This window comes from Somniosus microcephalus, chromosome 4 (genome assembly GCF_052327205.1).
Source record: "Somniosus microcephalus isolate GS21.2 chromosome 4, FLI_Smic_1.0, whole genome shotgun sequence".
Taxonomy (NCBI): domain Eukaryota; kingdom Metazoa; phylum Chordata; class Chondrichthyes; order Squaliformes; family Somniosidae; genus Somniosus; species Somniosus microcephalus.
Genome location: NC_140990.1, coordinates 279,597,171 through 279,609,384, shown reverse-complemented (window position 1 = coordinate 279,609,384; position 12,214 = coordinate 279,597,171). Strand labels below are relative to the sequence as shown.

At 41.2% G+C, this 12,214-nt stretch overlaps 1 protein-coding gene across 1 annotated transcript in view; it reads right to left on the bottom strand.

Moving 5' to 3' along the window:
* Positions 1–7,498: 7,498 nt before the first annotated feature.
* The window catches only part of tgfbr2l (transforming growth factor beta receptor-like), a 78,954-nt gene continuing 74,238 nt past the window's right edge, over positions 7,499–12,214 (bottom strand). Inside the window, exon 7 of the mRNA XM_085986511.1 lies at positions 7,499–11,989. Within this exon, the coding sequence (XP_085842637.1) occupies positions 11,759–11,989 (231 nt within the window). The 3' untranslated portion in view covers positions 7,499–11,758. The remainder of the gene's footprint in view (positions 11,990–12,214) is intronic.

The window sequence follows — 12,214 nt, the reverse complement described above, 5'->3', positions numbered from 1 at the left end:
ACAGCCAGTGTGATGCTACCACCAAACCCCTCTTTTCCTCCCCTCCCCTTTCCGCATTCCGAAGGGAACGTTCCCTCCGCAACACCCTGCTCCACTCTTCAATCAGCCCAAACGCCCCCTTCCCTTCCCACAGCACCTTCCTGTGCAAGCACAGGAGATGTCACACCTGCCCTTTTGTCTCCTCCCTTCCCTTCCCACTGTCCAGGGCCCCAAACACTCCTTCCACAGCGATTTACTTGTACTTCTTTCAACTTGGTATACTGTATTTGCTGCTTATAATGCGGTCTCCTCTACATTGGGGAGACCAAACCCAGATTGGGCAACCACTTTGGGGAACACTTCCGTTCAGTCCGTAAACGTGACCCTGAGCTTCCGGTCGCCTGTCACTTTAATTCTCTGCTCCACTCCCACTCTGACCTCTCCGTCCTCGACGTCTTACACTGTTCCAACGTAAGCGCGAGAAACAGCACCTCCTCTTTCGATTAGGCACTTTACAGCCTTCTGGACTCAGCATAGAGTTCAACAACTTCAGGCCATAACCTCGGCCCCCATTTTTTCAGATGGCAGCTGTTGATGATTGATATACCCATTTACACCTCTTCTAGACCCATCTTTTGTTTCTTGTCCCATTACAATTTCCTTTTGCTTTGTACAATCATACCTTTTGTCATTTAACCTCTCTTGCCTTCCAACCCATCACAGACCTTCCCTTTTGTTCTTTTCTCCCCACCCCCCTTTCCTTGCCCCTACAGTTGCTTAAAACCTGTTCTATCTCTAACTTTTTCCAGTTCTGACGAAAGGTCATCAACCTGAAACGCTAACTCTGTTTCTCTCTCCACAGATGCTGCCTGACCTGCTGAGTGTTTCCAGCATTTTCTGTTTTTGTTTCAGATTTCCAGCATCTGCAGTCTTTTGCTTTTGGATTAGCATAACTTGATTTGAGGACATTTTAATACCACTACTGTGCCCAGTGAGATGCAAAAATTTTGGCGGCACCCTATAACAACCCTCTTAGAATCATAGAATAGTTACAGCACCGACGGAGGCCATTCGGCCCATCGAGCCCGTGCCGGCTCTCTGCAAGAGCACTTCAGGTAGTCCCACTCCTCTGCCCTTTCCCCATAGGCCTGCAAATATTTTTCTTCAGGTACTTATTCATTTCCCTTTTGAAAGCCACGATTGAATTTGCCTCCACCACCTTTTCAGGCAATGCATTCCAGATCCTAACCACTCACTGCGTTAAAAAAAATGCCGTCTTTTGCCAATCACCTTAAATCTCTGTTCTCTGGTTCTCGACCCTTCTGCCAATGGGAACAATTTCCCTCTATCTACTCTGTCCAGATCCCTCATGATTTTAAACACCTCTATCAAATCTCCTCTCAACTTTCTCTGCTCTAAGGTGAACAACCCCAGCTTCTCTAGTCTATCCATGTAACTGAAGTCCCTCATCCCTGGAACCATTCTCGTAAATCTTTTCTGCACCCTCTCTAAGGCCTTCACATCCTTCCTAAAGTGTGGTGCCCAGAATTGGACACACTGCTCCAATTGAGGCCGAACCAGTGTTTTATAGAGGTTCATCATAACTTCCTTGCTTTTGTACTCTGTGTCTATTTATGAAGTCCAGGATCCCATATGCTTTTTTAACCGCTTTCTCAACCTGCCCTGCCACCTTCAATCATTTGTGCACATTTGTGCCTCTGTTTAAGTGGTCTTGAATATGTTACATTTGGTGCTGGCACTGACTATTTAAAAATTACTGAGCATTTCATATTGCTAATCCCAATTTTCTCCATGAATTGAGATGGAACCCTACCTCTCCAATTGCCAGGTAGAAAAGTAGTATTTTCTATAGTACAAATAGTACAATATTTTTTAAATGTTATGGTATATCAGCTGGGTTCTTTGGTTGGGGGTGGAAGTGAAACTCAGTACAAACTGGAGGCTTTAGAAGGAACCTATTCCATGTCTGATCTGAACTATATGTTGAACCCAGTAATAAGAGTTCCTTGTGCCCTACCTGCAGGGTTAAACCTAAGATCTGATTCCTAGTTGGTGAATGCAAGTGATTTTGATCTGGAAATTATACCTCGCCCTCCTTCAGCTCTACACTTCCAATAATACTCGAGAAGCTCAACATCATTCAGGACACAGGATTCACATTGATCACTGCCTTGGCTGCTGGATGTACTGCACCAACTCATCAAGCTTAGTTCGACAGCACCTCCCTGTGCCTTCTACTGCTGAGAAGTACAAGAGCAGCAAGATCGTGGGAACACTCTTACTTCCAAGTCACACACGATCCTGACTTGGACATATATTGTCTGCCATTCCTTCATCATAACTCGGACCATAGACTGGAATTGCCTATATGACATCATGGTGGGAGCACCATCACCATACATACTACAAGGAGTAGACCAGCCAACACCTCAGGGTAACTGGGGATGGGCAATTAATACCATGCCAGTATCACCCACATCCTGAGAACAAAAAAAAGTAAAAACTCAGTATGCAGCAATAAACCACAAAAGTGTTAAGTGGAACAATGGTACAGCATGCTGATTAGGGAAACAATCTAGGGATTATAATGAATAAATCTATGAAACAGCATATGCTTAGCTACAGTTAAAAATGTGTTAGGTTCCATTCGTAGTAATGACTGCAAACCTAATGAGGTTTTATTGTTGCTGTATAAGGCATTGCTTATTGCACAATTCTGAAGTACTGTGTGCAGTTCGCATGGTACTTACAGATGAGGAAGGCCAATTTAAATACATCCATCCTAAGCAATCTTATGCTCCCTCATTGCTGCATCTAATTGTTTCTTAAATGGCTCTAAGATTTTCTCTTCCAGTCTATAACCAATTCGATTCACTCCACGTGATATCAAGAAACAGCTGAGCGCACTGGATACAGAAAAGGCCATGGGCCCTGACAACATCCTGGCTGTCGTGCTGAAGACTAGTGCTCCAGAACTAGCCCTGCCTCTAGCCAAGCTGTTCCAGTACAGCTACAACACTGGCATCTATCCGACTGTGGAAAACTGCACAGGTATGTCCTGTCCACAAAAAGCAGGACAAATCCAATCCGGCCAATTACCACCCCATCAGTCTACTCTCAATCATCAGCAAAGTGATGGAAGGTGTTGTCGACAGTGTTATCAAGCAGCACTTGCCAGTAATCTGCTTACCAATGCTCAGTTTGGGTTCTACCAGGACCACTTGGCTCCTGACCTCATTGCAGCCTTGGTCCAAAGATGGACAAAAGAGCTGAATTCCAGAGGTGAGGTGAGAGTGATTGTCCTTGACATCAAGGGACCATTTGACCAAATGTGGCATCAAGGAGCCCTAGTAAAATTGAAGTCAATGGGAATCGGGGGGGAGGGGGGAGAAAACTCTCCACTAGCTGGAGTCATACCTAGCACAAAAGAAGATGGTTGTGGTTGTTGGAGATCAATCATCTCACCCCCAGGGCATCGCTGCAGAAGTTCCTCAGGGCAGTGTCCTAGGCCCAATCATCTTCAGCTGCTTCATCAATGACCTTCCCTTCATCGTGAGGTCAGAAGTGGGATGTTCGCTGATGATTGCACAGTGTTCAGTTCCATTCGCAACTCCTCAGATAAAGAAGTAGTCCATGCCCGCATACACAAGACCTGGATGGCGCTTGGGCTGATAAGTGGCAAGTAACATTCGAGCCACACAAGTGCCAGGCAATGACTATCTCCGGCAAGTGAGAGTCTAACCACCGCCCCTTGACATACCATTGCCGGATCCCCCACCATCATAATCCTGGAGGTCACCATTGACCAGAAACTTATCTGGATCAGCCACATAAATGCTGTGGCTACAAGAGCAGGTCAGAGGCTGGGTATTCTGCAGCAAGTGTCTCACCTCCTGACTCACCAAAGCCTTTCCGTCATCTACAAGGCACAAGTCAGGAGTGTGATAGAATACTCTCCACTTGCCTGGATGAGTGCAGCTCCAACAACACTCAAGAAGCTCAACAGCAGCCAGAACAAAGCAGCCCGCTTGATTGGTACCCCATCCACCACCTTAAACATTCACTCACTCCACCACCTGCATGCCGTAGCTGCAGTGTGTACTATCTACAAGATGCACTGCAGCAACTCCCAAACCCGCGACCTCTCCCACCTAGAAGAACAAGGGCAGCAGGTACATGGGAACACCACCACCTCCAAGTTCCCCTCCAAGTCACACACCATCCTGACTTGAAAATATATCATCAATCCTTCATCGTCGCGGAGTCAAAATCCTGGAACTCCCTCCCTAACAGCACTATGGGAGTATCTTCACTACACGGATTGCAGCGGTTCAAGGCGGCGGCTCACCACCACCTTCTCAAGAGCAACTAGGGATGGACAGTAAATGCCGGCCTTGCCAGTGACGCCCTGATCCCAGGAAAGAATTTAAAAAATGTTGGGTTGTAGTTCCTCAGAAAAAATCAAAACCATGTTGACTACTATTTATTAGGTGGTTGTACGGATAATTCTCAAGTTTACTCCTGATCATTGACTTAATTATTTAGATGGAATTGAAGTAATACTCATGGGTCTACAGTTATCCAATTCCAATTCCAATTCAAATGCTTTATTGGCATGAAAGTTTACAGGGAACCATATTGCCAAAGCTTACATAACAAAAAGTACAGTTTTCCAACTTATCTTATTGCCCCTGTGTCTGTGAATCCTTCTTAATGATTGTCAGTGCCTCGCAAATCTCCTCGCTAGTCTCTCTCAATACTCTGGGATAAATACAATCTAACCCTTGGGATTTATTTGTTTGTTTTAAGTCCTTTCAGCTTGTCTAGGACTTCAATCTTCTTTATATGGAAGTTCTGAATTATGCCTTGGCTCTTTTTTGGGGAAAGGCATGTTTATGTCTAACATCATGAATACTTTGAGGAGATAATCATTCAGAATATTTCCTATCTTATGCTTATCAGTGTCAAGCCCATTGCATCTTTTAATGTTCTCACCTCGTCTGACAACCCACTTGCTATTGTAGTACTCAAAGAATTTTTTAACTGTTATATTTTGCCTCTGCAGATATGCTTTGATCTCCTTGTACATTATCTGGGTCATTTACGAACAACAGGTCAAGATGATCAGTGCCTCTTGTGGCTTCCCTTATGCACTGAGTCATAAAGCAGTCATGCATTAAATTTACCAACTCTGACTCTAAACCACTTGGGTTTTCTCAATTTATATTGGATTATTTGAAGTTAAAATAATGTTCCTGTTTTCTGACATAATTCTTATTCTTGTATCACAAACTGTCCTCCTTATGTTGACCTGCTGGTCTGTCGCAGATCCTTATTGTTAGTTTGGTTTTAATCATATTAGAGATGTCTAACAAGAGTAGTTCTTTCTGTGGCTTACCCCCTCTCACTGAATCAACTTCATTTGCCTCCCAGTTGTCCTTGGTCCAATGGCTACACCACCCCTTTTCTGTTGTTTCTTAAGATTAATTTCCATCCTCTGAGTTTAGCCACGTTTCTAATATTCCCATCATGTTATACTTCCCTACTGTGATAACAGACTCCAGTTCTATCATCTTATATGAATGCTAGAAGCATCCTAATGTCAATTTGTTTCTTGTAGCCCGCTGCCTGCTTATTCCAGGGCTCTTGTACATGTATGTCTCTCAGAGTTACTGCACCTATATCCACCTGCTGACTAACTTCTACCCTATGGAGGAATGAGAGTGGGGAGACTGGGAAATGAGGGGGTCAGGGAGCTGGCAAAATGGGGGCTTGGGGAGAGGGAGACTGAGGAATGGGGGATTGGGGCACGAGCAGGGGCGTAGAGAGGGAGAGCATCATGGTGAGTGGGAGTGGCAGCCACTGAACCAGATTGTTCAACCTCAACATCCTCTGATCACAAGCTGAGCCTTTAACTTCATAGCCTCTCCATCACAAAAAACTTCCACCCCTACCTCAACCCATCTGCTGCTGAAACCCTCAAAGATGCCTTCATCACCTCCAGTACTCCAATGCTCTCCTGGCCAGCCTCCCATTGTTACACTCCATAAACTCTGCCCCCTGTATTCTATCCCGCACCAAGTCCTAGTCACCCATTAACCATGTCCTCACTGGCTTACGTTGGCTCCTAGTCCCCCAATTTAAAATTCTCATCCTCGTGTTTAAATCCCTTCAAGACATTGCACCTTTCCATTCCTGTGACCTCCTCCAACCTTCCCTCCCCCCACCACCCTGCCTCGCAAACTCTCTATTCCTAAGACTCTGGCCTCTTGTGCGTGCCCCCTCCCTTCACCCCACCCCTGGCAGCCACACCTTCAGCCCACGCTCTGAAATTCCCTCCCTAAACTTCTCCAACTTCCCTCTCCTCCTTTAAGACCATCCTTAAAATCTACCTCTTTGACCAAGGTTTTGGTCGCCTTCAAGTATCTCCTTCTTTGGCTCAGCATCCATTTGTTTGCTGAAGCCTCTGTGAAGTACTTTGTTGGGGGGAGGTGGCGTTGATTGTCCCTCACTCCTAATTCAGTCACATTGCTTCTTTTCATTGATCTGTCTACCAATAGAAATTTAAAACAGATCATTAAACTAATGTAACAACGTAAATTTAACTTTATTTTGTTTTGTGAACTTATTCAAAGTTTCCAAATATGAAAACTTAAACAGCGCAGTACCTGTGGTATGTATGACTTGAAGTTGTTTTGGAACAAATATTTACAAAGGTTTTTTTTTTAGCAAGTTTTGTATTATTAGCCAAAGGGGGTAGGTTAAATAGGAGAAGAGTTTCAAGTAGAAAATATACATATGTTTGAAAAGCAAAATTACATTATCTTGTGGTTTTCACCATTGAACAATTGTTTAAGTTAAAGCTGCAGGCTCTGTGTAGATTCAAAGTACTCAACTTTACTTGCAGCTGCAGTATATATTGGAAAGTAGAGGAACAACACTGTTCATATTTTACAAAATACATTAATAGCTTATGTACTCTCTCATTCATCATTGATCACGTACAAGCAAGGGGGTCTCTAGATTTTAAAAGCATAAGTTCCAGTGCATAATGTACTCCCATCAGAAATCTGGCTAGATATGTGGTTTTGGGAGTGTCAGCTTCTGGAATCTATATTTCACCCACAGCAGGAGTGCTCCCAGGCACAAATGCTGATGCGATGAAATTGTGTTTTACCAAAGAGCCAACATATTAATTTATACATAAAACCAAAATAATGAACTTTCCTTTTGCAAAGGTAAAATGAGAAGATATTTTGTACCTCTAAAACATAATCGCCGGGAATTTCGTTGGGAGCTCTCCTGATCAGTTGCCGATACTGACTAACCTTCTGAATGTTTCTGATTCCTGAATTTGCATTTCAGGAAGCATAAGGAATCTGATAAACAAGTTCCAAAACTAATTTTTCTCCAATTTTAATGGTTTAACAATATTAATTGGTTTTCATTAAAGCATTAATAAGAACTAAACTTGCCTTTTAATAAAATATAATGTAGACAACATGCTAAAATGTATTTATTGCGTTAAAATATAAACAGTAATTAAAATAGTCAAAAAGTTTAAATATATATATACACACACACAATAGTGAATATCCCACCAATACACTGAAAAACTTTCCATTTTGATCACGTTTCATTGTAAAGCAAGTAAAACTCATGTGATATGAATTTCACAAAGGAATAGCCCACATACAGTTCAAAGGAACAGTTGGCTTTGGCTTTCCATTACATCATTGTATAATATAAAACAGATGGAGTAACATAAATCTCAGGATTCAGATAATAGCAAGGCATACAAGCATGATTCTCATGGTTTACAATTTAATTTTAAATCCTTTAATTGTGTTACTGACTAGTAATACACCACAGATAAAACACCATGTGTACAATACTCTGGTCTAAATAACCTTTATACTCTCCAGTGAATCGCGTAACAGTAGCTTATTAATGATACACTAACCCCTCAGCCTCAAAGTCATTTGTACACCACTTTTAATCATTATTAGTTTTGTTTCATTTTATTGACACCAGAGTATATATTATAATAAAAAAGAGCCAGTACAGATTGAACAAATCCTGCAGTTTAATCTCAGGATTCAGATAAACTACTTGAGCTTCTCTTCCATGCTGTAGTGGTCAGACCATTTAACTAAATTATAAGCTTATCACTCATTCCTTAGCCATCCATAATTACATTTATAATGCAGTATATATACCATAATGAAACCATAGTATTATTGCCAAAAATATATTGTAGAATCCTAGTAACTGCCACATGGATAGTGAACCATATGCAAAGAAGGCAATGCCTCAGATTATTGAAAAATAATGGCATGGTTCCACTGAGTAACTTTGTATCATTGAAAGCGGTACAGTAAAGAACACAGCAGAGTAGGATATCCCCTCAAAACAATGCCATGGGCATTAGGCACAGGCCTACATCTATGATTCCTTTGGTCTCAGCTAGAAATTCCCCACAGAAAAGCACTAAATCTTTCCGCAGAAAAAATATATAGGTACATTGGATCCTTGCATATTTTCCAGCAGCAAATCAGTGTCTCAGAGGCCTGGGAATAAATCTGTTATGTCATGTCCTCCAAAAGGAGAAAGGGATGCATATATACAAATTTAAAAGGAACAGAAAAGCAACTATTAAATTCAAAGAAAAATCAAAATTATATTACAAAAATCTGTCAGCATACTTCAGTGTTGTATGTAGTATAAATCATAGAGTTGTAAATCATAGGTTTCACCCTCAGTTGTGTTTCAGCTTTTGTAGGAGTATCAGGTCTCTGTTGTTATAGGTGCAATACACTTTTTATCTGTTATGTAATGCAACGCTTTAGAACTCTTCTCACTGGAGTGTAGCATCCATCTACCAGTCATGTAAACCTCCAATTCCACCACTGTCAGCTATACCACCGCTGCTAGAAGGGTAAGGTATTACTTAAAACTGAAGACTGGAGTGCTCTACAGTCATTATTTTGTGACGTAGCTAGGCGTTGGAGTCAGACTATTAAAATGTTGTTTCCTTCCAAGTACCATCTGTTCTGAAGATATTCAGATTGTTGTATGAGACACTAATTTGCAGAATGTACAATCCGTCTACTCTCACTGCTGACTTCTGCCCTTTTGCCCCTAAGCTGCTACAAATCACAGAGCCAGAACTCAAGGATGAAAGGTGGAGAACAGCATGAGTGCACAAACTGCATGTTCCTGAAGCTCAACCTTACTGTGGAAACATAAAGATCTCCATAACAGATGGTACTTACTTGGAAGAACATTTTTTTTAAAGTCTTTTTTGTGACAGAAAATTGTAGTTCCAGAACAACTATGGGACACTGAAAGTTTGAACAAAACAAGTAAATTTAAAAGCAACAAATAACTTAAAATGGAGGGACCTTCCCTTAACTTGTTTTGCTTTTCTTCTGAAAGCAGTGACTCATGCTGAGGTGTGGTTCGACAGACACCCGCAATCCTCCAGTACCTCACATAAGTGGCCATTGTTTGCAGACTATTCATTCCAAGGGGCAAACATCATAACTGAGTCAATTCTGTCTTCACCTAACATCCACATTTTCCAGTAAGCATGACTGGATAGTGGTGAAAAGTAACCAGGTAGCACATGTCAACGGCTAAGGAAATAACTCTGGCCAATGTACCCCTCCCCTCCAGTCCAGGGATTCCGGGGCCAATCATAGTATTCCCAGGACCAACATAGCTGACATGAATTAGCACAACTTATGTATTGAATCTGGGTCCTTCCTGGTTTGTATAGTACATAGCACAGTGCATTGATCAATTGAGCCAGTAGTGGATGTAGTTGGAGAGGGCCCAAAAGTTTTTACCCAATTTCAGCCTTTAACTATATTGGCCATATGTCATTGGAACTCATCAGCCTTGTGACTCTCTCCCAGGAACCTATTATAAATTTTAAAAAAACTTTTAATCACTGGCATATTTTAGCTGAATGAAGGCTCATTTATTTAAAACAAAATTGGCAAATGTATAGATTATCGGATAAATTTTATGAATGCACACTCCTGGCACAGATTCACCGAGGGAACATAGGGATTCCATGGGCCACATATAGAGAAATCACGTGAGTACTCCCCACAATTTCCAACTATTTTACTGGAAGAGAAACTGTGGGGAGAGCACTTACAATATCCTGATAAGCACTCCTGGTGGCCAAGCTCATTTCTATGTGTTCATAAAATGTAACCTTTTTTTTCAGTTCTGTGCTGCACTGATCTCAAAGCATGTGAGGGTTTGACAAACATTTTGCTTCCTTTGAGTTACTTGCTTGGGCAGCTGTAATTAGTCTCACTGACTTTAGTCTAAGGAAGGGAAAAGTTGTCACGGTTTCCATTCCTGATTACTGTCTGGTGGCCTGTGGGGAAGTTTGTGTGTATGGACGGTGAATGAGGACAGGCTGAGCCTCAGCTCTGATGGTCTCCATGGTAGAATAGCCTGACTGAACACGCTATTCAGGCTCATACACATGGACAATAGCCGCTTGGGTGAGATAGTGGATGGCCATCTCTACATTGACAAAATAATGAAAAATAAATCTATAGTTTTTATTATATGTGAATGTGGATACTAACTACCTGTATGATCTGAATTTCAGTATCCCATAGAATTCACGTAAATATGAACAGACAAATATGGATTTGACATAATGTACAATTATTTTCACATAATACTAGTAACAAGTGTATTAATCTTCAGAGGAAAATTTAGTACCAAAAAGTCAGGTAAAACATTCTATAAACAAATTTAAATTATTATTTCATTAGAAAAATACAATTTCTGCTTCCAGTTTTGTATAAAGTTGTTCTAATGTTTTAACTCCATAGTGACACACATTAAGGCTACAGCTCAGCGACAAATGTTATTTTCGAAGGCTCTCATCACCAAGATTTTACATAAGACCTCCAACAAACTGGTTTTGTAAGTTATCTCAATATTAATGCCTGGTAGCTAACACTGTTGGGGGTAAAATTGGTCTTGGGTGGTAGGGCAAAATGAGCGATAGTAAATTGGCAGCCCGTTTTACAGCCCGCCTGATTTTCTTTACCATTGACCCTGCCATGTGCAAGAGTCGAGTTCAACGTGCCATTCTAGTGCTTGCACATTAAAGATCTGAATCCATTATAAACAAACGATTCCCAACAAATGTGTATCCAGTTTACCAATGCATTTTATGCTTGGAAAATGACTTCCAGTAAATATTCATTACTTCTAAAGGAGCCGCTTATAATATTTATACCTCGTCCATTTAATCACTGTTACTGCAACTAAAACTAAATTGAAAACCTTTATTATACAAAGTATAACTTAATCTTTTACATGGAACCTGTTGTGTGTAAAAGATGATTGATATGGTGGACTGGCACATTCATGATTTCCAGCAATTTTTGCAGCATCAGGATCATTTTCATAATCCAGCCAGGAAATGTCATAGCATATTTTAAGTATTATGACTGAATAAGGAATTCTGTATAATATTACCAACTTGGTACTTTGGTGTTCTATGCACTGACGGGAATTCTGCTTAGATCAACTGTGCATTTATCTGGAGTCCACGCCATACCATGATGTCCTCGCCAGATAAAGTTATTAATAAAGCACCATATCAATTCAGCTTTGTTCATCTGACATCCTCTTTTTATTTTTGGTATTCAGTCATATGTAATTTTTCATGTACAAAGAGACCAAAATTTATGCTTCTCTTGTTGCTTGGAGCTGTTCACACAGCTGTGACTAGTTCGATATTTTTATGTTCAACCGGGCTTCCAAGATCTGAGGGCTCAGAACCTCCTTCCTTACTTGCTTCATTGTCTGTGTTGTTATTGAGGAAATCTTCACAGTTCATTTGTACCATCATATTGACCCTCTCAGCCACACAATGCGCTGTAAGACGTGCCTCAGGATCATGGTCCCAACACTCTATGATAGTGTCACAGAGGAAATGCATGCCCTGTACAAGGAACAATAAAAATACACGGTGGCTGCCACAGTATAAGAAAAATAATAGTCATATGTTCACCTATAGTTAGTACTACTTGATTTTAATTGGGACCATACTTACACCAATCCAACAACACACTGTCATTAACACAAATACTCCAATATCACAATGCCAATAACACAAATAATCTGGCCCGTATTTTCCGATCGCAGGCATCCTGCAGGCGGAGGCCTG